Genomic DNA, 27404 nt, shown 5'->3' with positions numbered 1-27404 from the left:
GTATGTGAGTATTTCCTTCTTTATGTAACTCTTGTATTTCTGTGAGCTCTCATGTTCCTATGTTTTTGTTTCCCTGAATGTATTTTCATTTTTATTCCCTTAAAACATCAACCTGCCAAGGGACGACAGGCGGTTATATTGCTGCTATGTCTTTCTCTTTTTTTTATATAAGGTATTTTTTTCTTGTTCTTTTATAGTACTCTATCTTTGCTTTATGTGTTTGATACTGGGAATTATTTTGCTTATGTTTTTTTTTTATTTGATTTATAACAAATGTGGAGATGTGAGTAGATGTGAACATAAATGGCACAGAACAAACTTAGTAACAATAAATCAAAAATTCAATCAATATTAAAGCAACTTAAGTTACTCTGAGCTATTGAAATGTAAAGCAACTGTCCTTTTTTATCAGTTGAAATAACATGAATCTGATTTGTTCTGTTCTGTTAAATTACATTGAATAATAATACTGACATTTGGGACATTGACATCAAACATATTTCAATACTCAAACAACATGATTCTAATTTGCTCTGATTAGATAACATCACCTTATTGTGAGCCATTTGGGGATTAGGCAAATTGGACAATTCTAATTTGTTCAGAATAAATAACATTGATAATAACTAATTATAATAATTGTGGTTGACATTGAGAGCAAACATGTTAAATTCTGAATTTATAAGATTCTCATTAGTTCTGATGAAACGTCACCAGCTTATTGTGGCGGTTGTTTGCTAAACTGGATCCTCCTGAGTGTGAAGATGGACACAGGCTACTGGGTGGATCATATCAACTTCAACTAAAGGCAAACACTAGTGCACTGGCTTCCTGAGTGAACAACCTACCATGACTGCCAGAGGGTCGAAAACTACATGAGTGACAGCTCTCTCAGCCAATCACAGCGCGTCTCGCGAACGGCCTTTAAAGCGTTAACTAATGGCTTTTGTGTGAAGGCGGGGAGGAACTGGCTCGGTTAGGCAGCAGATTAGCAACAAACAGAAGGTTACGAGTTTGATAATTCGGACTGTACGACCACCGGACAGGCTTTACGGGGACGGGACCGGAGTTAACTATGTCGGGATTCTAATCGGAGCATGTTGAATCGCTTTTGAGTGGGCCCAGTGCGGGATATTTACAACAGTTGACGGCTGAGTGCGGAGACAACCTCGCTTTTAGGTCGTCGGAGTGGCGATGCTGAGCCCATAGCTGCGTCATCATGTTGCTTCTTCCGACTCGAGTTGCCGAAAAGAAATCTCAAGTTAACGCCGGAGGTGAGGCTGCTCGCCGTCTTACACCCGCGGAGGCCACTCCCGGACTCTGAAGTGGATGGAACACGGGCTGCTGGTGAGGAGGGGTCGGCGGTGAAAAGCCTGTGTGCGCGGTCGCTGTGGAAGTGGTGACTTTACATCACTTGGCGCGTTTACTCTCTGGCTGAATTTATTATCTCCAGTTGGATGGACAGTCAGACATAAGTGGTGTTGATGTTGCGTAACGTTTAAAACACACAGGAAAAGCGTACAGAACAGAAAGTACAACTATGGTATAGAAAATAAACATTTTTAAGGATGTAAGCGTTAGCTTGGAACAGTGATGATTGACAACTCGGGTACAAAGCAGGACCCTCCAGTGACATGCTGCTGATCTCAGCATCTGACAGAGACTGAAAAACAAAGCAGGTGCAGGAGGTTATGATGTTTACCTTACGCTAATTGACCGTAGGGCTACAGAGCCACGCTGTTTTTGGGGTGTGGAGGAGTGTTTGTTGGGGTTTATTTTGGGGTCTAGTGTCTGCTGTCACCACATCCACGTGGACTTTGTCTGAGGACGATGGGTAAAGTTTAGCTCGCCGCCGTGACTCACAGGGGTCGACAAGAGAAGGGGGTTCGTTTAATCTTTATATAAGCTTTATATAAGTTGTATTTTTTTAAATTTGGAAAAATGGCTGGCGATTGCACCCACATCACCACTCGTTACACAAAGTCTGAGACGTTTTGTCCGTCCAAACACTGGTCGAATGGAGACAAGGAGAGACCCGGGAATGTGAATGTGTCAGTCGGTGATCCACACGCGCTTGGACCCTCCACACTCCTGTCGCCCAACTTTGAGGTGATAGACGGGATACTCTACCGCAAGAAACTGGAGAAGGGCTTCATCAACTACCGGGAGGTTTTGGATGAGGACCGGCGACATGAGGCCATCTCCACCTTTCACCGGCGTCGGCCTGGCCAGCGCCACCTTTCCCTGGAGGAAACCTACAAATGTGTGGCTGAAAACTACTGGTGGGATGGTATGAACACCAGTCTGCTTTCAGATGACTTCTTCACCCTATAACCACAGCTTCTTACTTCTAATTGATGATACTATCTTATCTAATCAGAGTTTATTCATTTGTTTTTGTTGGGAATCATGTCAAAGATCAATAAACCTACTGAGTTATGTACAATACCTTTTAATTATGATCCAAAATTAGTAACTTTTGTGATTAGTGAGACAAAATGTCATCCAGTGTCTTTATTCAGAATCTTAATCTAATTCTGAGGTTGCTGTTGCAGTTTAAGGTTATTTATTTATTTTGCCTTATTGTCTCATCTTTGAACAACTGTTTTCCTCCTCACAGGGATGTATTTCCAGATCAGAGATTTTGTCCTGGGATGTCTAGAGTGTCAGAGCCACTGTACCAAGAAAACAGAGGTAAGAAAAGCTGCATTTCCAGCAAATGGTTCAGTGCAGTTCATCTTGTCGCAGTATGGTTTGGATTTCGGAACAGTAAACCCTGATCTGGCTTGTGTTTCCACTGTGTAGACACAATGTACCCCGCCTGCACACAGAAATGATTTATTAAAGAAAAAACATAAACGGCATGGAACATGTTGTGTTTTTGTTTTTCCCTTTCCATTCTCGTCACCTGAAAATGATGATTCTCTGTTGACCAATCAAAGGACTGCAGTATGTTTGGCTCATCCTTTGAGGTGCTGGGTATTCCAACAGAAGGGAGCCAAAAAGTGGGACAACACAGATTAGTTATTTTGCTTCCCTACACAACCATTTGCAATCAACACTAATAATTGTATAACCTACTCAACTGAACCAAACTGTAACGCGAGGTGGAAATGGGGCTAGTATACATCAGATTAACAAAGTCTTGTCTGACAAGGTATTGCACCTTTTTGTCTGTGCCTAATTTAAAAGAAAAAAAAAATAATGAATCACATTTTAGATTTGCACTTTCTCACTCTTGTTCTCACTAAATGTGTTTCTCCTGCAAGTGCTCATATGTCACACATTTTATTCTTTGTCTCTCAGACGAGTGGCAGAGGATGTGTCACAAAGACAGTGGTGTCGCACAGTGAGGACATGCTGAGCAAGTTGAGAAGTCAGCGGGAGGCGGGGCTGTTCTGCGACATCACCCTGCGGACTAACGGCCGATCTTACTCAGCTCACAGAGCTGTCTTGGCAGCCGTCAGTGATCACTTCCAGGAAATCTTTACAGAGATGGACTCGAGCATCAAAACAGACATAGATCTCACTGGTAAGAACAGATACCTGGAGGCTAAATTAACACTAGAAGACAACACCGAACTGTGTTTAGTGTAGGAAGCAGGGCCTGGATCTAGAGATCAAACAAGCCTGTACCCTCTCTCCAGATGAATCAGCCTTGTCCCACTGGCAACAAAATAATACATTTGGCCCTTGAACAGTTCCTTTTGAACACGTTAGTTAAACCAAATCAACCCACAGAAGGTTATCAATGATAGAGATGTAATATTCTACTTCAAAACAGCTTTCAAACCAATTCCTTCCACACAGTGATGTGATGTCAGATTTTGGGATGAGGTTCTGTCCTGCGATCAATACATCTGGCCCATAGCTGCGCAACTTCAGAACTGATTTTGAATAGAAACCTAGGTTGAATAAATTTGTTGATTTTAGTTTTTTCAGTACTGAAATCTCAAGGTGTTTCACCCAACAGTGGATCAATCTTAAAGGAATACTTCACAGATTTGCATTTAGCTTTGTATTACTAGAATAGAGGTAGTATTGTGCTTCCCAATAAAAACTAACGATTATTTCCATAATCGATTATGTCGATTGTTTTCTTGATTCATCGATTAATCGTTTGGTCCATAAAATATCAGAAAACTTTTAAAAATGTTGACGTTCGTCAAAACCTTGAAATGATGGTGTTCTCAAATGTCTTGTTTTTTCCACAAACATAAATGATTAACTTGTAATGATTTCTTTGTTATCCAGAGCAAAGAAATTAAGAAAATATTCACATTTAAGAAGCTTAAACAATCGGAAATCTTGTTTTGATCAGGAAAAAAGCTTCAAACCGATTAATTGATCATCAAAAATAGTTGGCGATTAATTTTGTGATCGATTAATAATTGATTAATTGATTAATCGTTTCAGCTCTACTTCCCAACCTCAGGTTCTCCTGTCACCGGTGTCACTGGTAGGCACATAACAAAAATGAGAAAAAATGAACCAAAACCAATCCTTGAACCAAATAACCCATTGTCAAAAACTGTTTGCTTCTTTCATCCATCAGTAACAATTGTGTTCTTAAACATCCAAGTTTTCTACCTATATATTTATTACCCTCTCCGCATGGTGCAGGCCCACAAGACAAAAACACCAACAAAATGACTCTCACACTGTAGATAATATACTGATACAGACAGTCGTCTGTCTGTCTGTCTGATTGTTTACTGTTCCATGTCAGTTCAAGCAATAGATGTGCTCTAACTGAGTTACATAATGTCATTGCAAAAATACCTCCCCATTTTGAGTTTGAGTTGTGCAGAGTAAACTGAGCAGACACTATGAAACTGACATGATCTCTCTTCTCATTGACTATTGTCTTTGATGTGAGAATAGTCTTTGATTAAAGCTATTATATTTTATCTTGGCCTCCATTTTGCTACCATTCTCTGGTTCTGGATATCTAATCAAAGGCTCCTTTCTCTCCCAGGTTTCAGTGAGGACAGCCTCCTGTCATTGCTGGATTTCTCTTACTCCTCCACTCTGTGTGTTCGCCGGGAGGACTTACCTGAGGTCATTGCCATGGCTCGCCACCTGGGCATGTGGCCTGCAGTTGAAGCCTGCTCAGCCCTCATGAAGGAGCAGGAACAGCAACTTCATCCCCGAAAAGGCTTTAACTTGGCCTGTGCTGGTGCATTCCATGAGCGTCGTCACCAGCAGAGGGAAAGCAAAAGGAAACGAGTTTTAGAACTAGAGGACAATATTAGGGGCGGCTTTAGTCTGATGCTGGATGCATCAGATGAGTCTTTAGAAGATAGTCCCAGGCACAACTTGCGCAGAAAACCCCAAAGTCATAACGGCCTCCCTGTGAGTCCCTCACACAGGATGAAGCTCATGGACTTCAAATCTCCGTCTTTAAAGAAAGCTGCTATACCTCGACACACCACAGCCAACCTTCAGTCACAGAATTACTCACCCATACCTCCATCAAACACCCGTCTTCTCCGTTCCTCTCCGGGTGCTGCAAAGGAGGTTCGGAGATTTCTGCCCATGCCTGAGAGCCCACGACGAAACAAAAAATCTCACTCTGTCACTCTGCACTCGTGCTCCTCCAGATCAAAGCCCACTGCGGCATGCAGTCCTATAAGGGTTAAGCAGGAAGTAGTGGAGATCGGAGAAGATGAGGAGGATTATGCAAGAGCACAGGAGAAGTACAAGTTGATGAATTTTCTGGGCTTACAGAGGACTGCTCTCCTTCCCAGACCTGAAGATCTTATTGGCTGGAGACAAAAGAAACGTCTGCGGAAGCTGAAGGCCAACAACTATTCACTGACTAAGCGGCGGAAACCACGCACCACCTCCCCAGTGCTACCTTATGGGAGTATGACGATGTCTCTTCCCCTCTGTAACCCTGTCAATACTAAACTCCTCAACAAGACAGTGAAAACCAAGCCTGTAGTCCCAGTCAGCACAGAGAAGATCGCGGCAAAGAAGCCGAAGACTGTCCTGAGACGTGTCCCTCCAACCGACAGGAGCATGAGAAGTAAAGGTGTGTTACCAGACATGTTCCAACCTGCGTCCAGGCCCTCCTTTGGGGGTAGAGAACTCAGACAGTCAGTGAGGAAGGGAGACCATGGCCTCCTTTCTGCTAAGCAGCCTCTGCGATACAACACCAACAAACCTCGCATGAAAAACTCTGTCAGGATAAAATCAGAACCAGCTGAATACTCTATCTCAGGTCTCACTCTTTCATTAAATGGCCATTGTGGCAACACATCTCACAGATCCCCACCTTCACAGAGGATGCCGGCCAGAAATAAGGTCAATGTGGAGGCAGTAAAAACACTGCGTTACAACAGCAGCCGACCTGCAACAAAGGCAAAGCTTAAACGAGGCTCCAACAAACGGGTCGAGAAAACCAAATGTAAGACCAGGGAGGAGGGGAAGAAAGCAGGGAGTCAGCTGCAGAGAGGAGTCATGGACACAAGACTGAGAGTGAAGGATAATGAACCAGGTGGCATCCAGTTATCGGAGTATGGAACTCCATCTTCCATTTACAACCATCCACTGTACAAAGTCATTAAAGAGGAGCCAGCAGACCCAGTGCCAGTTGCTGGACCATTCCCTGATCCTCCCTCACCAGACCTGGGCAAACGCCAGAGCAAGCCCCCCATCAAATTACTGGACTCTGGCTTTTTGTTCAGCTTTTGTCGGTCTGCAGGGGGGCCCATGCCGGGACTGAAGAAGGAGGAAGAGAGTGTGGATATCTGCTTAACACGCTCTGTGTCACAAATGGAGGAAAAATTAAGAGCTGAAGAGCCTCCATACAGGGCGCTGAGGGCCAGAGGGCCACCCCCCCTGCCTGTGGTGAAGATGGAGAGGCAGGAGAGGAGAGTGAGCCAGATTAAAGTTCAGAAACCTAGGGGAAACCCCCGAAACAACACACTTCATCCGACCAAATCTGCTGGAACACGGGTCACACGGACTACACCAAAGGTAGATAATGTATGATGATCTCTTTTCTAGATGTGACTCTATTCACTGATTTATACTTATGTGTCACTGTGAGGCTGGGTGGCTGTTGAGGTTAGCAGACTACTACTGTCGAGGCAGACTACATGGAGTTGCCAACATTGCTGAAGTAATATTGATGTCTGTGTATCTGCCATTGTTGGGTGGCTAAAAAATATTAGCACCTTTGTCCCAGAGCTCTGTTTGAGTCTTGTAGAGTTTAAACTAAATGCCGAAATGGGGTTTGATTGGCTTGAGAATGTGTTGGTATGTTTGCAAAACATGTTTTGATTGGCTGACGTTCGCACTGATGTTTGGGAAGTTGAACATTTCTCAACTTCTTCTGCACGTAATGCGAGCAAAGCAACGCGACGGCCCCTCAATGCATTTTCGTAATGCTTGTTGTACATGTGAGTCGCCCGGTAATCATCCATGAGTGGGCAATGAAAAAACTAAAGTAAGTAAGTAATCTTCTTGTATTAATGTTGATATCTTCTTTCCTTGCTTTCTCCCCAGCAAAAGGGTAAAGTCCCCGCTCTTAACAGCAGGAACTGTGTCAAGCTGGATGCCGTACGACGGGCACGGTTAAAACAGCTTCGAGGGCCTCGCAGTCAAGCCCCTAAAGTCCCAAAGGCAGCCCATACGTGTCTGCAGTGCTCAGCCTCCTACAAGGACTGTGATGCTCTGATCATGCATCGCCTCAGGCACATTGAGGGCAAGCACTGGCCCTGTCCGGTAAGCACCGGCTTTTGTAATCTATCAACCCCAGAGACAACTGTGACATAGAGCACAAAAAGCCTGCAAATGTCTTATTACCATCAAACATGATACCAGCCAATCACCTGTAGGTTGATTAATGTAGTATAGACAAAGATAACAACAAAAAGCTTGATTGTTATAGTTCTGTTCCATTTTGAACAATGAACTGTAAACACAGTGAAATTGCCAAAGGCATGGTGATTTTGTGTTTCCACTAGCCATAGTACCTGGAGCCTGGTACTTTTTTAGTACCTGCTCTGGCAAGGTTCCAAGTGACCTGAGGTGATACTATGCGTGACGTCGCCAGACTTCCTGGCCACTGAAGGCTCATGCCACAGGAAGGCATGAGCAAGATGTCCGACACAAGGCGAGGCGAAGTGAATCAAGGCGAGCTGGGACCATAAGTGGAAAAGGGGCTAAAGTGAACAATGCAGAACTGTAGATCAGTTATAAGCATGCAAGGAAATGTCTAAAATCTTAACACTGAAAACAGGAGTCTGGTGTATTATACAACAGCACTGCCGACTGGTTATCACTAAGGGTGGAACGGTTCACAAAAGCCACGGTTCGGTTCATTTAACGGTTTTGGGTCACAATTTTCGGTCCGGTTCTTTTTTCTTTCTTTCTTTCTTTCTTTCTTTTTTTACACTCTAACAATACCATGTATCAGATATATAGTCTAATAATTAGATTTTTTTTTTATCAGATTCTTAAGGACATATGCAAAAACTGAAATAATGAGGCAGATTGATTAGGGATTAAGCACATCATTGTAACTGTCCAGAGATTTTGAAACAGTAAGAGGAGAGACATTGCTACATTTACACGTTTATATATTTATTCTAGTTTCCATTCCATTCTATCACAGCTTGTGTCAGTGCTTCAGAAAGATGCTCATTGTGTGGCTTTCATAAAGTGGGCGGGTCTGCAGAACGGAGCTTTTCATCTTCCCGAATTAATGTAATGAACAGTCACAGTTAGAAAACTTTCAGTGGCCCTGGAGGTCCATCCATCTGGAGTAAGAGCCACGTAAGCTGTGTCGGACAATTAGTTGACAATTCGTCGTCGTGTCTCTTCATAAAGTTCAGGAAATCACTGTGTTGCTGAAGTGACAGGGATGTGAAAATCTTCACGGAGTTACTGGCGCAAGGCTAGCGCTACATTGCACGTCATAAACCGAATAATACACACGTCCCGAACTGTGACAAGCGTACTGAACGGGACGGGTTTTTTGAATGAAAAAATGAAATGTTCCACCCCTAGTTATGAGCTCCATCATAACCCCTTTTGCCTTATTCTAGTTCAGTGACTGTCAGACAGTCTGCACTCTGTCGGGACGTACTGAACAAATCTTTTTGATTAACTGATTCTAATCCAATCCAAATTATTTATAAAGCATGTTTAAAAACAACATTGTTGACCAAAGTGCTGTACAGTAATAAAGCAAACAGAACATGAAACACAGACAGGTGAGAGGCAAAAACATACACAGCACAAACTCACACCGAGGCGAATGCCAAAGCGAAAAGATGAGTTTTTAAGAGAGACATAAAAACACGAAGTGATGAGGCCTGCCTGATGGGAAGTGGCAAACCATTCCATAATTTTGGAACTTAAAATCAGTTTTTATTATTACCCCTGTTGTAAAGGGCCAAAGGACCAAGATCAATGCGGGGGGGGTGTTTTGCCTGTCACTAGTTTGTGTGTGTCGCATATAAAATGACATGGTCTGGTAACCAAACCATGTAGAGTTGAGCTGAGTAGTGTAAGAACTGTATGTGGAAAAGCACCATTGGTAAATCAGAGCACTACTTGTTCTGTTGTAACATGGAATGTATCGATCAGTGTTAATATTCTGGTGATGGCTACAAATAAATCAACATATGGGCTCTGATTGCTGTAAAACCCTGTGAAACTGCAGGAGCTCAGAGAAAGAGCCAGGCTCTACTCTGTCCTGAGGATGAATTGTTTAATTTTTTTGTGATTGGATCTGAGGACGCACTCAGGAGAAATTGGTAACTTTCAGACCTGTACTAAGGGATGTCCACATGATCGGATCACTGAGACGGATGTTAATACCAGCTCTAAAAACGGGGCTGTGACATTGATTTTCTGCTCTTTGCAGCTCTGCAGTAAGACGTTCTTTCGACTAAGGAATGTACGGAATCACATCCGCACCCATGACCCCAAGTTGTACAAATGCCGGAGCTGCATTGTTGCTGGTTCCTGAGGCAGCTGGAGGGCCTGCTCGTCCACCGAAACTTGGGTAGGTGACCCCTTTACAAACCTGAGCTGAAAAATGAAAAGCTAATATTAGTTTAGTTTAGTTTGCCCATCTGTCATCCTTTGTGGTGTCATGTAAAGTTGTGACAGGAGGAGAGGAGTATGTATTTGACTGTCACTCTCTTAACGTCTTTCAGAAGGTGCTGTCAATACACCACTGCAATGGGATCATGTGTGTTCAATATCAGCATTGATTTTCTGTAAAGTACCTTGTCTGTTTCTTAACACAAATGTTAATTTTTTTCCAGGATGAAGGCTGTCAATGTCGGACACCAACAAAGTGATGTGAAACCAGAGGCACATGATCGATCAGCAGCTTGTACATAATTCATCTGTCACACACAAGCACAACTCTCTGCGGGAATAAAGGCATCATTACTCTGATTCTAATCATCGCCGTTATCACTGATTTGCTAACGATATTTAAATAAACAAACCAAGGTTGCTGTTCCCGTTTTCGTTTCCATAGCTACACAAGGTTAAACTTGAACATTGCTCTCAGGGGGTGGGGAATGTGATGCCACGATATAAAGTGATGCAACATCACAATTGTGTATAAAATGAAATGTAAAGTGATTGTTATAACTATTACCTGCTACTTATTGGGGTTCGATTACACCCGGTGTGAGGATCCTATTGTAATTGCTCTGTTTATTATTATTATTATTATTTTTCTATGTATAGATGAATTTTGAGTGCACTTATTGCTTATGTCGTAAACCTAAGAAGTGGTGATGAAACTGAAGGTGTGAAGGCAGAAATACTTGAAGTGTTGCTAACGTTGGAGGGAATTCTTGAAGTTGGAAGGGATCGCAGGAGTGACACTGTCCTTTGGCTGATTTGTTGGGTCTTTGTCCTTGTATGTGCTAACGACTTGACTAGTCTCCCTCCTTTCGTATTGATCCACTAGTCTCGCATAGTCCACAAGTCGGGGGGCTGGTTTGGTGACATCACTGCATGTGTATTTGCCGGGCCTTTTGTCGTCGACTGTTTTTTCTAAGGCTGCCGATTTTAAGACAGGAAGTGCGTCTCGTTTTTAATGTGAAATTCTGAATAGATATCAACACAACTGTTTTCATTACTGGTTTTCCTTTCCCTTCAAGCCAAGACACTCTTGTTCTACTTCAAATCCCCCCTCCTACTGAGTAAATGCAATGTGTGCACATAAAGAAATGTTTCTTCAAAAATTGATTTTAGAAATAAAGAGCTGTCTGCTATCTGTTAAAAGACTGAATAAATTTTTGACTTTTATGTCCTGCCATTTGTGATTTAATTACACTGATATAGCCTTTACGTTTTGGCCTTTACAATGTGATTTGTTTCATTGACTACATGGGGAATTTAAAGCAATTTTCTGGAAGACAATGTAAGGAACATTTTGCCTAAAATTAAGTGATGAGAAGAAAATGTTCATAACTTCCTCCTTATTTACTTTTGTTCACAATTCACAACTTTAAAGTTCAACTACACACATGTGCACATAAAACAGCAATAACGGTGTTCAGTTTGAAACCTTGTGTTTATAATTATATTCACTTTTCTGTGGAGCAGCTGGAAAAGAATACTCCCATGTTACTAACGCAACAGTACCTGAACTCAACACTAGATGGCAGCACACGCAAGCTAACAATGGCTGTTGAGTAACAATAAGACTAAAAGGCAAAATGGTTCCAGCCACATCGAACCTTACCTCTGGAAACCTCGAGACACTCGTCATATGGAGAGTCTCAGAGTGAAGAACCTTTTTAAGACTTCTTCCAGTGCATTAAAACATTAAATACTAAATGTTTTTATTAAAAGGCAGATGTTTATATTGTTATTGGTTTAAACTCCCAAGTGACCACCATTTGTGAGAGACGTTAACTGTATTAACTGCCCTTGATGACAGGGAAGTGGTGACAATTACATGTAAAACACTGCTTGTGCTTAACGAAGACAGACTAATAATAGGATGTTGTTGTTTCCCTTAATGAAGGCCAAAAAGAAAACATGTCCATGTCAACCTCGCAGTACCATTAGCCTCAGTATCGTTTGCAGCTTATTATAGAGTCGAAACTCTCCGTGCCCTCACACTGCAGCATTATCTGGGGGCCTCGGTGTACTTTTTCAGACCCACAAGCAGCGGGGGCTTACTTGGGTTACCCTTGTCCCACCAGCGACCGCATATGTGGGCTTATGTGAGTTTAGGGAGCCATGGAGAGTACGCCCAGGAACAGCTGACAATTTATGCTAGTGGGGCCCCCACATTCTCAAAGAGAGAGGGGAGGGAAGGGAAGGGGGGAGAGGAGTGTGAAGAAACGAGCGTAGAAAAGGGAAGAAGCGAGGATGGGTGCGAGTAAAGCAAAGCTGAAGTGAAGGGGGGCAGAGGAAAAAAGGGGAGAGAGAGACAGAGAGGGGGTATGGGAGGCTGTCTTGTTTGTAGCTTGTCAGCAATTGCTTGAGACAAGCTTCCCCTCCATGTGTGAAAGCTACTTGGCAGGAATGCTTGGGTTGTACCAAGTGTGGCCAGGAGAGAGGGGGTTCCATCCACAAGAGGATTCAGAGGCTAGTGTGTGGTTGAAGTAATCCTTCGTCGGTGTCGGCGCTTTGATGTTGTATCTTTGTGTGTGTGTGTGTGTGTGTGAGACAGAGGGAGGGAGGGAGGGAGCAGTGTGTGGGTGTGAATGGGGCTGGAGAGAGCGTTCTGTATGGATATGTGCTCTCTCTCTCTTTCTCTCTCTCTCTCCCCAGCAGCAACAAAAGAGTGGGAATGAGACACCCCCCTCACTCCTCCTCCTCCTCCTCCCCTCCTGGCTCTCGAGAGAAAGAAAGCAAAAAAGGGAAAAGAAGATGATGAAACCTACTGTGGACCCAAGTGGTCCTGCAGTGTGTCTGTGAGGATCTGTGTGTACGCGTACGTGCACGCGCGTGCGCACACACAGATGCTCACATGTGCATCTTAATATGTGTCTGTGTGTGACTCAGTATGCATGCCAGTGTGAATAGCATCTCCAATTTAATCTGTTTACTAACAATCTGTATGCTATTCGTGTGTGTGTGTGTGTGTGCCATATCTGTGGGCTGGCTTGTGCGTGCAGTGGTCCTATGTGTGTCCACAGTGTGGTCATGTTATGTGTTTCCTCCCCAGTAGGGGCTGTTATTGTCTTAAGAATGTGTGTATGTTAATATGTCTGTGTGTGTGAGAGAGAGAGGGGGTTCTAAAAGTTGTTACTAAGCTTTGAGGTTACAGAGACAGGGAAACAAGTCAGCGTTCGTGTGTGTGTGTGTGTGTGCGTGCATGTGTGCAGCAGGGTCAGTCTCCAGTAGCCTGTTGCTTTCAGTCTCTGACTGCTCTCAGCTCTACATCAGGAGGAATGCAGACTGAAATGGATTCCTGCAGGATTCCTCTTCTTTGGCTTCATTACTGCCGCCGCTGAACAAAAACACAGAACAACACGGAAAGACACACACACACACACACACACACACACAGTTCAGCTGGTTTTGTGACATGAAGCAGAAATCCTTCAGCACAAACATGTAGCCGTTATTAATGATGAGCTCACCGTTTACTCCTTTTCCCTCAAAACTTAAACAACTAACTGTACTCCACTCTAAACAACAATGCTCCCCTTTACCTCCTTCCATTTTCTTCCCTTTCACTTACTCTGCCATCTATTTCCCTTACTCTCTCATACACACACACATGCTGCAGTCACAGGGTTTTATTTCATCCCTCATCCTTGGAGTGTGTGTGTGTGTGTGTACGTGTGTGCATTTGTGGCAGTAAACTTCTCATCTCAGTAGTGACAGAAGGGCAGAAGCTTCTACGTTACACAAGGAACTAAACTCTCTTTTTTTCTCTTCACCCGTGAAAGGAAGAAAGATATGGGATGCAGTTTTAAAATTAATTGGGCCGTAAATAATTTTCAGAATGTCAAAATGTATTGGGCTGAAGTTGTTTATGTAATTGGAGCAGTTGGCTCACTGCTACACAGCTAAAGAGAGGACATTCTTTATTAGGACCAGGATGCATGACACACATGCGCCCCATAGAGAGCATGAACACAAAAAGTCACGGGTTTACACGTTTATTTGGTGCACGAATGTGGTCGTGCACAAGTACGCCGACACCTGAGTGATGTTTCTGATGCGCTCAACTGTGCTGACCTCATTTACATGTTCTCCTGAGGTGGTGTACTGTAAAGAGGAGAGGAGGAGGGGGGAAAGGTATGGAGAGGAGAGGATGGGCAGAGGAAAGTAACAGAAAGAAGAGCAAAGGAACAGGAATATGAAAGAAGAGGAACATAAATGAGTGAGAATAAGAAACGAGAGAAGGGGCGTAAGGAGGAATGGAGAGGCTGAATGTTCAGCAAATAGGTGATGATTAAAAGAAGAAGGGCTGCAAACATGGGCTAAAAGAAGACGAGGGAAGGCAAACGGAAATGGAAGAAAATAAGGTAGTAAGGCAGAGAGAGAGAGATGATGATGAAAAGAAGAAGTAAAATGAAGGGGAGAACAGGTTAACGGAGGAGGGAAGAGAGGATGAAGAAATTAGGCAAGGAAAGAGGAAGCAAGGGAGGGCATTAGGAGAGGGTGTAAAGGGCACATGAAAGAGAGGGAAAGTTGAAAGGTAAACGGGGTGGAGAAATGAATGAAAACTGTAGTGAAGCAAGGCAGGGATGGAGAGAGGGAGAGAGGATGACAGAGGAGGGAGGGAGGGAGGGGAGTGAAGGGAAAGGGAGGAGGGTTGATCTCTGGGGTTTGAGACACATTAGTATTCATGGGGAAGAGGAGGCCACAGACAGCAGGGAAACAGAGGGACCAGACTGAGAGCAGCACACACTGCACACACACACACACACACACACACACGCTATATACGTGCCCACACACATATTGTTGTGTGTTGTTTGGATTTAGATGCTACAGATGCTGCCTAACCACTCCTTGTGCAGAGACACAAACAAAGTGGTGACAGTTGTGCTCCATCTTGTCTAATATCTCCAGGTTACACACGTCGATGTGCACACGGGTTCCTGAAAACCCTCTCAGGAGATGGTTCGTGGTTGAGGCCTCTAAAACCACATGCACCCCCGCTGGCTTTAGATCGAATCCTGCTTCAGAAGCGTCTCTCCTGTGTTTTCACCACTTGGCATCCCTATTCCCTGCCTCCTACTCTGTCAATAAAAGAAGAGGAAAACAGACTGGAGGGCTGTTCATGACGTCTGTCTGTTTTGCTTTAGATTTTTGAAATAGAAGACCTAAGCAGCTACTGTATTCCTACAGGGGGCACGGGGGATGGAGTGCAGGTGACCATTTCACTGTGGGAGAGAAGGGCTGTGCTGAGCTCCAGGGGGAGAGGGTGGAAAGATTCGTATCTTGTTGGAGGCCACTTGCAAAACGCTCGCTGACGGTGGCAGGAGGAGAGCAAAGAGAGGGAAGAGGAGGTGGAGGGAGAAGCGGCAACACTCTGTGGGTGATCTATTCTTAGTCTCACTGTCCTCAGAATCTGTGTGTGTGTGTGTGTGTGTGTGTGAGTATGTGTGTGGGCGGGCAGGTGGTGTACAGCTGACAGTTGATTTGCTGTGACACCAGACACACTGGCTGCCATGGACTCCCATGGCCTAGATATAAGTCTCCCTCATACACACACACACACACTCATCTCATTGCTCCTCTCGTTCACATAGAACTATAATTTTTGTGATCAGCAAGCATGTGGTCTTTACTGAAGGCTCTTAAGGGTTTGATGGGGGGGGGGAACTTGGTTTCCATAACACCAACACATAACGCAATCAGCAAAGCAGCAGGCAAGTGGAGGTGGAGAAAAGCAAAACGGAGACAGTGACGAGAGAGAGATAAATAGAGAGAGAAACAAGGAAAAGGGAGGAAAATAAAATAGGGAGTGGAGAGCAGGAAGCTGATAGAGTGATGGAAAGAGAGAGAGAGATAGAGAGCGAAGAAGAGTGCGAGATCCCATCATGTAAACACTCTGAAGCACCGCATAGAGATGGAGGAGGCTGTTGCCATGGCGGCAGAGGCTGCATCCTTTTGTTAAAGATGTCACTCAGGGGGAATCAGGGCTAATGAGGAAGGACTTTGCGCCTGCGTGTGTGCAAGTGTTTATTCAATGTGTATCTGAGCGACACTGTCTGCTGGTATTCTGGATTGTGGTGGTGGGAAACTTGAATAGAATAAAATAAAGGATAAAGAGGAAGAGGAAGCAGGCTAAAAAAAAATAGAGGAGAGCTGAAGTCAAGCAGCGGTTACTCTGCCCATACAGAGGAATGCCAATGTCACTGGTCAAAGACGTGAGACCAAAATCTGGTCGTAATGAGGCAGAACCTCATTTCTGAGGATCTGGGACTAAGATTTGAATTGTTGGTTAGGTTAAGGTCAGGGATGAGGCTTTGTGTAGGCTGTCCTAATGAATGGCAGTCAATGTAGTGTCTAAAGAGGAATGTGTGTGTGTGTGTGTGTGTGTGTGGAGGGAACTCCATCATGTCAGGATGTGTGGTGTGGTGCTGTGCTGCGTAGGTGGTTGTTTTCTGTGCTCCTCATCTCACTGTAAATTATGAAGAATCAAAGGCAAACAGGTTTACCTTTGGTCCTTCCCTTCCCTTCCCTTCTTTCTTTCTTTCTTTCCCCCTTCCCTCTCTTTTCTCTCTGTCCTCAGCAAACAGCCTTGAGCCTCCCACAGAGTGAATGCAGACATCTGCCTGCACTTTCTCTCTGCCCGTGTCTGTCTCTTTCTCTCCGCCTCTCCCTCTCTTCTGTCTGCAAACCAGCACACAAACACGCGCACATACACACTTAGCATTTGTTTTGCTGTCAGCACCATCATCAAAGAGAGCGAGAGAGGTCTTCGTGCCATTCTTCTATTCTACTCTCTTCCCCTCTCCTCACTCAGTGCTCCCCACGTTTGTTATACTACTTTCTACCCCCCATCCTGATCTTCCTCTCTTTCTCTCTTCCTCTTCCTTTATAGACAGGGATAAATAATTCGATCTGGAGGGTTTTGAAATTCCACCACTCTAAGAGGCGTGACGTTAATCTTTTATTATCTGCTCTCTCATTCTTCCTCTCCCCTTTTCCTCCATTCCTTTTTCTCCTTATCTCCCTAGCAGACCCTCCCTCCCCTAGGTGAATCTTCAAAAACACCAAAACACAAAAGTCACAATTATAGCAATTCTGTATTACATTACAGTACATCCGTTACACATGTGGTACTTTTACAGTGAAACATCAGTGTATGTTTTTGAACATGATCTTGTAGTCCGTCATGTTATTGCACCTTGTGTTTGCACACAGCTCATACATTTATTCCATTATCATCACTATTATTGTTTACAGACATGTGTACATATAATGTGTGTGTTTGATTTTCTGTCAACATTGAAAATAAATTAAGTCTGCAACGCTTGAGAGATCAAAAAACTCTGCTTCAAATTCAGTGTTGTGTTTTTAATGAAACTCAAAACATTTGGTGACTAAATTCTATAAACAAATCAATTTCTGAAATGAATCATCGTGAAATGACAAACACTTGAGTGAAAACTTACCAGAGTAGCAGCTCTTTGATGTGAATGTAGCCTTTTCATTTGTCAGAGGGTTGCTCACCACGCAAGTATGTATTTGATCAGCATCTTCATCCTCCAAATTTATTGTTAACTTTGGGCCCGGCAGCACATTTCCACGTGATTGCCACTCATACTTCAGTACGGACCGAGGGTGTGTGGGTTCTGCGGAGCATGTCAGCGTTGCCTGGGTCCCATGTGTATTAGAGCTGCCATTACTCATGTTACAGGAAATGGTAGGCTTGGCAACCCTGTCTATATGAATGTATAATTAAATTACAATCACATACATAACATTCAACAAGATGAAGTATTGTCTCAAAAGTAACACATACTGGTGCTGCAGTTAAAATGTCCACAAGGACTTTTATACTATATATCATTATTGAAATTATTTAGCTACAGAATGCAGGAACTCATCAAACTGTATACTGTGTATATGTTAGTGAAAAACCTACCTATGACCTGTAATTCAGAGCGAAAATGATACAGGTGCTTTTCCCTGTACGCTTCCAATTCATATTCTCCACTATCTTCAGATGTGACGTCTGTGATATCTAGTTCTGCAGTGACCCAGTCGAGAATGACTCTGCGTTGATATTTGCCGTACACGTCCTCTTCCTTGCCATTAAATTCCACCACTTTGTTGCCATTGTGTTTCCACAGAATTTCATCGGGTTGTCCAGGGATCTCTGGTCGCAGTTGGAAGGTCTGCCCTTGGAGGACATATGTAGGCTGTCCAGAAACTATAGACACAGAGAATAGGAAAGTGTGGATACATGCAGGATGATATGAGGAAAAGTGCATTAACACAAGACCTCTGTGATTTTTAGTTATTATAATTTACTACACATATTATGCATAACAGAATAGTTATAGAAAACCCTCTTCTTCATTAGGCTTCTTCCTTCCGGGCACAGCGTCTCTTCCTTATCACTTCTGTTGCTATTCTTCTGTCACACATCGCCCTTGTCACTCACTCTACCCTACCTACACTCTCTTCTTCACCTCTTTTACACTGTCAATTGCTTTGGATGGTTGACCCCGGGTTTTTAAACTCATCCACTTTCGCTTACACCACACCGTCATTTGTCACTCTGTCTTGCTCCTACTAACCTTCATTCCTCTTCTCTGCAGTGTATACCTCCAGCTCTCCATTCTCTCTCCCCCTGTCATCTACTCTCACTAAAGATTACAATATCATCCGTAAACACAACATGTCCATCACAAATACAAACAAGACGCTGTGAACATCCAGGAAATGGACATTGAGATGGTAACATCTTACACATACCTAGGTGTTCACATTAACAATAAACTGGACTGGTCTGATCATGCTGCTGCACTTTACAGGAAGGGTCAGAACAGACTCTACCTGTTAAGGAGACTAAGGTCTTTTGGAGTGCAGGAGAACTCCTTAGGAGAACTAAGGAAGTGAAAATTCCCATGTTCAACCTTTGTTTATTTTTTATTTTAATATAATCTTAGTGTTAATATCTTTATATATTGCACATTTTTGGTAATGCATGTTTATTATTTTTGTCTTTACTGTCTTTGCTACGGTAACAATGTAACTGTCCCCACTTAAGGAAAGGACTATCTTATCTTATCAGAGCTGATCCCTGATGTAACCTCACCCTCATGTCCTTCACCACTCTCACATAGTCCACTGCCACTCCTAACTTCATCATAAAATATCAGTTCCTCTTGGCACACAATCATAAGCTTTCTCTAACTCCACAAAGACACAGACACACAACTCATCAACACTCAAAGCAAAAAAATCGCATCTGTGGCATTCTTTTTTTAGCATGAACTTCTTTCCTTCACCAAGCTTCTTACTCTTTATAGTATGGCAGATTCAATTAAATTTTGTTTGTATAGCGCCAATTCATAACACAGAGTATCTCAGGGAACTTTACATGGTAAACAACTATTACAAAGAAACCCAACAGGAACACAATGAGCAACTTTATGCGTCTGTAATTTACTACAGTTCTGCACATCACCTTTGTGTTTGAAAACCAGTACCACTATACTTCGTCTCCATTACGAAAGGATTCTCTCACTCTCAAAGAGTGTGTGAAACAATGTGGTCAAAAAGTCCACTGCTATCTTTCCTAGACATCTACATACCTCCACACGGCATCGCAACCAACTGCCTTTCCACTCCTGGGACACTATCTCCGCCATCTGTCCTCCTCTCTCTCTCTAATTGAACTTATTCCTCAGCTCCTCATAGTACTCCTTCACACTCTGTTCACTTGTTAGAACATTTCCATCAATGTCCTTAATCACATACTTAATCACTCTAACCTGCTGCACATCCTAGTCATTTTCTCCTTCCTGATTGTGCACTCTCCCATACAACTCATTATAAGCCTTTTTTTATACCTTTTTGTGGTTGCATAAAATATAAATGGAGGTAAACAGTTAATCTGAGTCACGTTTATAATGTTCAGTCTTCATGAGTCATGAGTCAGGTGCTCATTCAAATTCACTAACCAGTTTCGATACAGTTAGTATTGGTTGTAAAACTCTTAACTGTGATATAAGAAAATTTATTTTCTTTTGTTGTTTAGAATGTAATAATAAGAAAAAATATATATCAAGGATTTTGGCCTTCAACCTTGTGATCATTGCATGACCACGTTATGGAACCTCAATCATATGACCGACAAGTGGGTGTATAAAGTGGCATAAAAATAGGCAACGTGTTCAAGTATCTTAGCCTATATATAACCACTAAAATGGTGTTTCTCACATCAGTGTCCTCCACTGTTGAGCAGATATTCATTAACTTGTGCTTGGCATCACAGAGATAATGAATTAAAAACTGAAATGATTTGTTGATTAATCAAATTAGTCAACTTTTTAGACATCATTGATGCATCTAGCATTACGCATGTTCTTGCTAAACAGAGTCAGACTAGACTGGCAGCCTTGTCAGTGTGTTTTTTTTTGGTTCAGCAGCAATAATAGGGATTGCTGTGATTGGCACTTTAGCTTCAACTAATTAAAAGATGACAATTCACATGTAAACGGCCTTAGCAAATGGCTAACTTCTTCCATAAGCAAGACACCATGGACTGACAACACAGGGACCATGTGTACCTTCTTCTCAGAAACTTGTTCTTGAGCCATCATTATGCTTGTCAGCAATAACATTAATATCACATATATCGATGCATTTACTCTACAGAACATGCTAGATTCCAATGTCAAAAAGGTTCTATGGAAAACTCTTTCTTGGTTTTCTGAAAGGACCTACTTTTTTTATTATGAATAACCTTGTGGGCTTGAGGGCAACAACATCAGCTATCAATAAACCAGACATTATGGGGAAACAGCATTGTGAATGCAGTCTAAATAACTGCTCAGGAGACTGCAGAGAAAGATGCACATTCACATCCAGCACAAGAAACCACTCTTACACAAAGACAGGAGTTGCAATCTGCCCTCCATTTCACACCATCTATCACACAGGGCTCAGGTAACACATTTCAACTGACCACTTCCCACCCCACAAAGAAGACCATGTGGATATAAGGTTATAATGTAATACAATTAAATACAAGTCAATCTAACAGTACAAAACTAGAGCGAAAAAGCACGACAGAGAACAGCCTCTGGGTCAGAATATAAATAAAAAATAAGCTACAACAGAGAGAGTAAAGCATGATACTTGCAGGATCTGTACATGATTTATGATTTTTAGGATAAAAGTGACATTTCATTATCTGCATATTAAAAAAGGGTGGCACAGGGAGTTTAGATGCCAATAAACTGAAAAAGCTGGTAAGACAAGTGAGCTCTGTGGTGGGGATGGAGCTCAACAGTGTGCAGACAGTGACAGAGGATGAGATTGAAGCTGAATAGCCATTATGGACAAGACAACCCTTCTGTATGATAAATAGGCTTATATTTCCTCTGCTTATATTGTTAATATGGGGGGAGGGGGAGGTGCAAGTTTTGAGGTATATTCTTGAAATTTTTAACTTGTAAATGTATTCTTATTTTATTTGTATTCTTTAACTGTGTAATTTTATTCTTAGGTCTATTTGTACTTATTTTCATAGTTTTTAACTTTGTAAAAAACTGCTGCTATAACATTCGTTACCTTTGTACACTGGAGCGCTGTGACGAAAGAATTTCCCGCAAGGGATTAATAAAGTATATTCTATTCTATTCTCATCCCCTCTGTGCTGAACTGAGGCAGTTCATGAGCAGGTTCAGCTACAGACTCAAGTTTTAGAGGATATTCCATTAAAAAACAGGACAAACTGTCACCTTATATTGCTTATGTTGCATATATAGTAGTTATGTTACCTTATTTACTCGCCCTACATTTTGTTTATCTCTAATTACTTTTTGCTGCTACCCTTTGGAAGGCAGTGTCAATTTGAATTTGCCAGTTGAGCTGCCCATTGTGTGAGAATTAGTGACATTCAAAGGAAAGACCGCAGATAATAACAAACTGAAGACTCACCTGCTCACCCCGCCCTTCCCACAGTTTTTTTAGGTAGCTATGGTAGCCGTAGCATGCCAAATATGGTAAAAAGTTTCCGCATCAAAGCATGAAACATGCACTCTGCATTCGGGCTGTTAATATCATGGCGACAAAAGATGGTAGTCTCCATATAGCAAGGCCCTTATTTACAAAATGGCTTATTCTAAATCTATGAAAATGTAATTATGTCATTATATACTTGCATGAACATTTGTACGAACAGTATGTTAAACTTGACACAAATACTACGAGCTTAAATATGCAGATTGAAAGTTCAATGAAAGAACAATCTCAAGGTGTGTCTTTAGATAAATCAGAAATTATATATAAAAGGATAAAGCCAACTCTTCTGAGCCATAGACCTGTTATTGCCTGTTCTTACACAATCGAACTTGTTCATACTCTTAGGATAAATATATAGGTAAATCATTTACTGTCTGTTGTCTCTCTTCCCGTTTTCATGTCCAAGTGGGAAAATAAATCACTACAATGGCAAACAACTCACCTACGCAGGACGTAAGGACACACCAGGCCAGGAAGAAGCGACGAACCATTTTCACGACAGCATGTAACTCACAGGTATGCGGCCGCCATGTAACTTATACGGTCACTTTTCTGGTCGATGTAAGGTGTTGTCATTCCCGAAATGTAGAGTCGAGAAGGTAAAACCTTAAAACTTTTAAAACAAAACTCCCCGCAGTACCTGCGAACGTGAAGCGACAGGTGCGTTTGCACACACTTCACAAGAATTCCAGAGTGAAAGTTATTTTCACCCAGTTGCGACACCGCAGTTTCCGGTGTCTTGGAATGTAGAACTTCACAATAAAGCGTGTTTTAAAAGGTCTTCACACTTCAACACAATAACAGCCGGAAACGGAGTGTGTAAATGTCCCAAATACCCAAATGTTGTTTTTCCCTCTGCTCTCCAGATGAAAATAATGTGAAACTTATCTTCCCCTCTCGCTCGCCATCATGCCCTGACCTGTCCAGTCCTCTTCATGGCGCGTGTTTGATTACGTGTAGGACGCTAGAGGGGGACAAGTGCTTTTTTTCTCAATTCAATTAAACTTTATTGATCGCTAAAATGTTATGAGAACTGTGAGCCGTTGTAAAACCTTACCAAAAGTAACAGAGTAATGCAGCGTTTGGTAACGGACACGGAGTTAGTGTATTCACCTTACATTATTAGTTACTGAATAAAGTCGTTACATAACGCGTTACTACCCAACACTGATCGCAAGCCAACAGTCCAGCCATTCTGAAAGCAGACAAGACCTCATAATAGAAATACAACAAACATTATATAGAATTCAGATGATGGGACTCACAGTAATATGTTTATGGATACCAGCACACATTGGGGTTAAAGGGAACAAAATAGCAGACAAGGCGGCAAATGCAGCAACAGTACCTAATAATATAGATTTATTTCAATGTCAAAAATACCAAACGGAGAGAGAAGTAATGATTGAGAGTTGAGAGACATTGAGGAGGAATTGGAGTTGGTAGATGTATTGCGGAAGAACCGAGTGTTACAAGATATTACTTCAGTTTCTTAAAACTACCAAGTTGATTGGGAGGTAGTTGATATAGTATGTGTGTGTCTATAGGTTGTTGTTTTTTGTGTTTTGTAGTATGCAGAAACATTCTTGTCTGCTTGATTTTTTTTTAATGTTTTAAACTTTTTTTATTTCTATAGGCTTCTTGATTTTTTTTCTTGATTTTGTTTTCATTTACAATGTATTATTTATTTTATTATTTTTACTTTTAAGTAATAGTTCAGTTGGATCAACGTTTCGATCCACACTCCATACCAGATGGTGGCGGTAATGCACCAAATCGTTGTTTGCCAACCGCAATAAAACCTCAGAAAAGAAGAAGAAGGCGCATAAAGCGGAGACTGGTGACACACTACACACCTGCTCATCTTCACGCAGGTGTTTTTCAATCAGCTGATGACCGCTGATTGCTTCCTCCTCCTCCTCCTCTTCTTATTTAATCTTCGTCCAGCCAACAGTTCCGTGATTTTACTTTGAAGAGAAGCTGCACGAGCCGTGGAACCAAAAAAAAAGACGCGAAAAAAGTGTCGCTGCTTAGCTAATGAAACTGTTCCGGGAGAAGGGAACTTGTGACGGTAATGCACCAACAGCTATAAAACCTCAAAAAAGGAGGGAACTTTAAAAAAAGAAGAGAAAATATAAAAATAAAACTACCGCGGTGTGACGTCAGACGCCGAAAAGGTGGCCGCGTGCATCGCTCCTGTATAAAAACGCAGCAAGACGCTCCAGGATGGCGTGTTCGACCTGGTCCAGATTGGTGTCCCTTCCAGAATGGTGAGTAACATTTGTCAAGTTATCTTAATGGTGAATCTGTTTGCTGAATTATATGCTCAAACTTAGCCTTACCTCAATATACAAGCTCTGCTTCATCGTCAGCCAGTTATCTGAGTTGGCAGCCGTTTAGTCTGGTTACAGCAGTTAGATAATTGGTTTAAATGGGGCTGCAACTAATTTCTATTTTTATTAACCTGTGATTTATTTTCACATTAAATGTTGTTCACTGTTTCTAAATTCAGTTATATAATTCAATTATTTGGATTCAGTGAGTGCTTGAATAGAGCAAATAAATTAGCAAATATTCACATTTAACAAAAGAAAAAAAGAAACTCAAACACTTAAACCAATCCATTATCAAAATAGACAAAACAAGACTAAAAAAAGTTAAAATGGCTGCTGTGCTATTTTAACTCACTGTTCCACTCATTGTCATTACTATTGAGTTTTTCACTGGAAAGACTTATTTGTTTTTTATGTTGAATGTTTAAAAACAGATTCAGGGTTATACATTTAGGGTTGTACAGGGCCTTGAAAGTCTGGAAAATTATTGATTTTAAATATAGTGTTTTCAAGGTTTGAAATGTGCTTTAAATTTGAGCACTGTGCTGGAAAATGCTGAATTTACAATATATTGACCAGTGTCGTGATTAAAAAAAAATGTATTCTGGAAATTAAAATAAAATTGATGCGTGATGTTTTTTCTCCGCCGTCTCGTATGAGTGTTGCTCCCCGTGTTTTATTTCCGTGCGCACGCCTCTCACCTGGCGATCGCGTCAGGAATTATCCAGAACCACTAAGCCGCTCTTTGTAAGTTCCAACAAATTCCGAGTTGTGTGTTATCGACTTGTCGATACAAAGAAATAGTATGTTAAATTGACCCTCAGAACGTTAGCGATTAGATGGTCAGCTAGTTCTCATTCAGTCATTGCATCAAATGCATGTTGTTAGCTAAATAGCGTTAGCTCGGGGGTTACTTCATCCTCACGCAGGGCTCTCAAGTCTCACGCACTGAGTGTGGCAGTCAGGCCTTTTGTCACGCACTCCTGCCACACATTGTATTTGTCAAGCTGAAAAAAAGATAATATAAAGTTATCTGGTGCGCCGCTATCGCTATGGAACCGGGAGGAAACTGTTCCCATGTACATGTGTTTGCCTGTTTACTCCTGAGCGGTGCTCACTTTAGTTGATACTCCATCTTGTGGCCAAAAGGATAAACCACACCTCTCTGTATGTGCTACCTTTCCTCACAGACACTGGAGCAAAGATACCATTTTGTGAGTTACAATACATAAAAACTGGACATAATAACCTCTAACCATTTGAAATGAAATAACTTAAAAAATATATAGGAAGGGGGGGTGGCTTATTCTGAAAAAGGAACCAGAAGCTTTAAATAAACATATACATTGTGTGTGTGTGTATATATGTATATATATATGTATATATATATATATATATATATGTGTATATGTATATGCATATATATATATATATATATATATATATATATATATATGTATATGTATATATATATATATATATGTATATATATGTATATATATGTATATATATATATATATATATGTATATATGTATATATATATATATATATATATATATGTGTATGTGTGTGTATATGTATATGTGTATATATATATATATATATATATATATATATACACATATAGAGAGAGAGAGATATACACACACACACACACGTATGTATATGTTTATTTAAAGCTTCTGGTTCCTTGAAAAAGTTGATTTTTTTTTTTTTGAAAGTGCTGGAAAAGTGCTTGAATTTTACTCTTAAAAAGCTGTACGAACCCTGTACCTGTCTTGTATAATTGTAAACTTTTAATGTAACTTTGCTTTTTTTTTTTTAAAGGAACAACCTGCTTCCTGCTCACGGAGACCTGGTCGGACCCGCCATATACAAAAGCCTGAGGCTGTCAAAAAAAGGTGAGTGACACCTTTAGATATAATTTACTACATCATTGAAAATGTTATGGCTAATTTTCATAAGGTATTTACTGATGGCAATATATCATATTAATTTAATCACACATGTATAATATAAGTTTTTTTGTGTTTTTTCACATTACATGTCTTTTAGCAGACACTTTTATCCAAAGCGACTTACAATAAATGCATTTAAACATTTGGGTACAAATAAGAGCTAGAAGTTTTTGAAGAGTGTGGCTACTGACATTTCTATACTTGAACTTAAAAGACGTTCCTTAAATCTTAATCAACTTTATTCTACATCACTTGTGATTATGTTATTTCTTTGTTTCATTATTAGAATAGAATTTGTGCTGGCAGTAATGTTTTCACTGAAAGTGAGTCTTTATAGCTCAGGCTGGGTGAACCATGTCTGTACCTCATACGAACACATTGTAGAACACCTTACTTAGTTATTTTACACCTGTAATGGTATGAACTTGAACATTGTCAAGGCTGGAGACTGGACTCAAACATGTTTTTGTTTGTTTGTTTTTTTCCCCCCAGATTGATCTTCATGAAGATTGTCAAATAGTAGGTGTCATGGTTTAATTCTGGGTGGCCGCTGTGTCCCCCCTCTTTCTTGGCCGCTGTGCCTACATCTCTCTGCATTGTCCAACATGGCCACGTTCTTTCTATTCTCCTGCTTTCCATCTGTCAAATAGCTGAGGGTTGTACATGGAGCATTTGCCACAGGTTGGTTTTGTATGTTCCTGTCCACTTTAATGGGTGGTCTGAAATCTGGTCCTCGTTGGTTGTATTTTTGTGGAACTGCTGAGCGAGTGATTTGAAAGAATGAAGTTACTGATGGAGTGTTTGAAGTTCTCTCTCTAAATGAATGGGTTGTGTGTGACTGAGATGCCTGGGTTGAATAGTTAAAATGGTCTGAGAATATGATTATGTTCAGCAGTTCACATTTAAAGTAGATATGGTGTCTTGAAGGGCTTAGATGCT

General features: G+C 41.5%; 2 protein-coding genes across 2 annotated transcripts; one reads left to right on the top strand and one right to left on the bottom strand.

Annotated features, from left to right (window-relative positions):
• The first annotated feature begins 942 nt into the window (after nucleotides 1-942).
• Nucleotides 943-11292, top strand: si:dkey-229b18.3. Its single transcript, XM_044019124.1, has 7 exons — nucleotides 943-2290; nucleotides 2621-2694; nucleotides 3307-3532; nucleotides 4979-6984; nucleotides 7516-7734; nucleotides 9884-10024; nucleotides 10290-11292. Exons 1-6 carry the CDS (start codon nucleotides 1942-1944, stop codon nucleotides 9986-9988), a joined length of 2979 nt encoding a protein of 992 aa, XP_043875059.1. The 5' UTR covers nucleotides 943-1941; the 3' UTR covers nucleotides 9989-10024; nucleotides 10290-11292.
• Nucleotides 11293-17351: 6059 nt separating this feature from the next.
• Nucleotides 17352-23101, bottom strand: LOC122786603. Its single transcript, XM_044053021.1, has 3 exons — nucleotides 22616-23101; nucleotides 18059-18346; nucleotides 17352-17855 (listed from the first exon to the last, which is right to left on the bottom strand). Exons 1-3 carry the CDS (start codon nucleotides 22662-22664, stop codon nucleotides 17521-17523), a joined length of 672 nt encoding a protein of 223 aa, XP_043908956.1. The 5' UTR covers nucleotides 22665-23101; the 3' UTR covers nucleotides 17352-17520.
• Between the last annotated feature and the right edge of the window lie 4303 nt (nucleotides 23102-27404).

This window comes from Solea senegalensis, linkage group LG2 (assembly GCF_019176455.1).
Source record: "Solea senegalensis isolate Sse05_10M linkage group LG2, IFAPA_SoseM_1, whole genome shotgun sequence".
Taxonomy (NCBI): domain Eukaryota; kingdom Metazoa; phylum Chordata; class Actinopteri; order Pleuronectiformes; family Soleidae; genus Solea; species Solea senegalensis.
This window is presented reverse-complemented; position numbering and strand designations above follow the sequence as displayed.

Excerpts from the sequence above, each read along its gene's own strand:
- si:dkey-229b18.3 (XM_044019124.1), top strand. The coding sequence starts at position 1,942 with ATGGCTGGCGATTGCACCCACATCACCACTCGTTACACAAAGTCTGAG. Across the intron at positions 2,291-2,620 it reads TGAAAACTACTGGTGGGATG|GGATGTATTTCCAGATCAGA; the intron begins GTATGAACACCA and ends TCCTCCTCACAG. Across the intron at positions 6,985-7,515 it reads TCACACGGACTACACCAAAG|CAAAAGGGTAAAGTCCCCGC; the intron begins GTAGATAATGTA and ends CTTTCTCCCCAG.
- LOC122786603 (XM_044053021.1), bottom strand. The coding sequence starts at position 22,664 with ATGGTTCGTCGCTTCTTCCTGGCCTGGTGTGTCCTTACGTCCTGCGTA. Across the intron at positions 18,347-22,615 it reads TGTCCTTACGTCCTGCGTAG|TTTCTGGACAGCCTACATAT; the intron begins GTGAGTTGTTTG and ends CTGTGTCTATAG. Across the intron at positions 17,856-18,058 it reads CTCTGAATTACAGGTCATAG|ACAGGGTTGCCAAGCCTACC; the intron begins GTAGGTTTTTCA and ends ACATTCATATAG.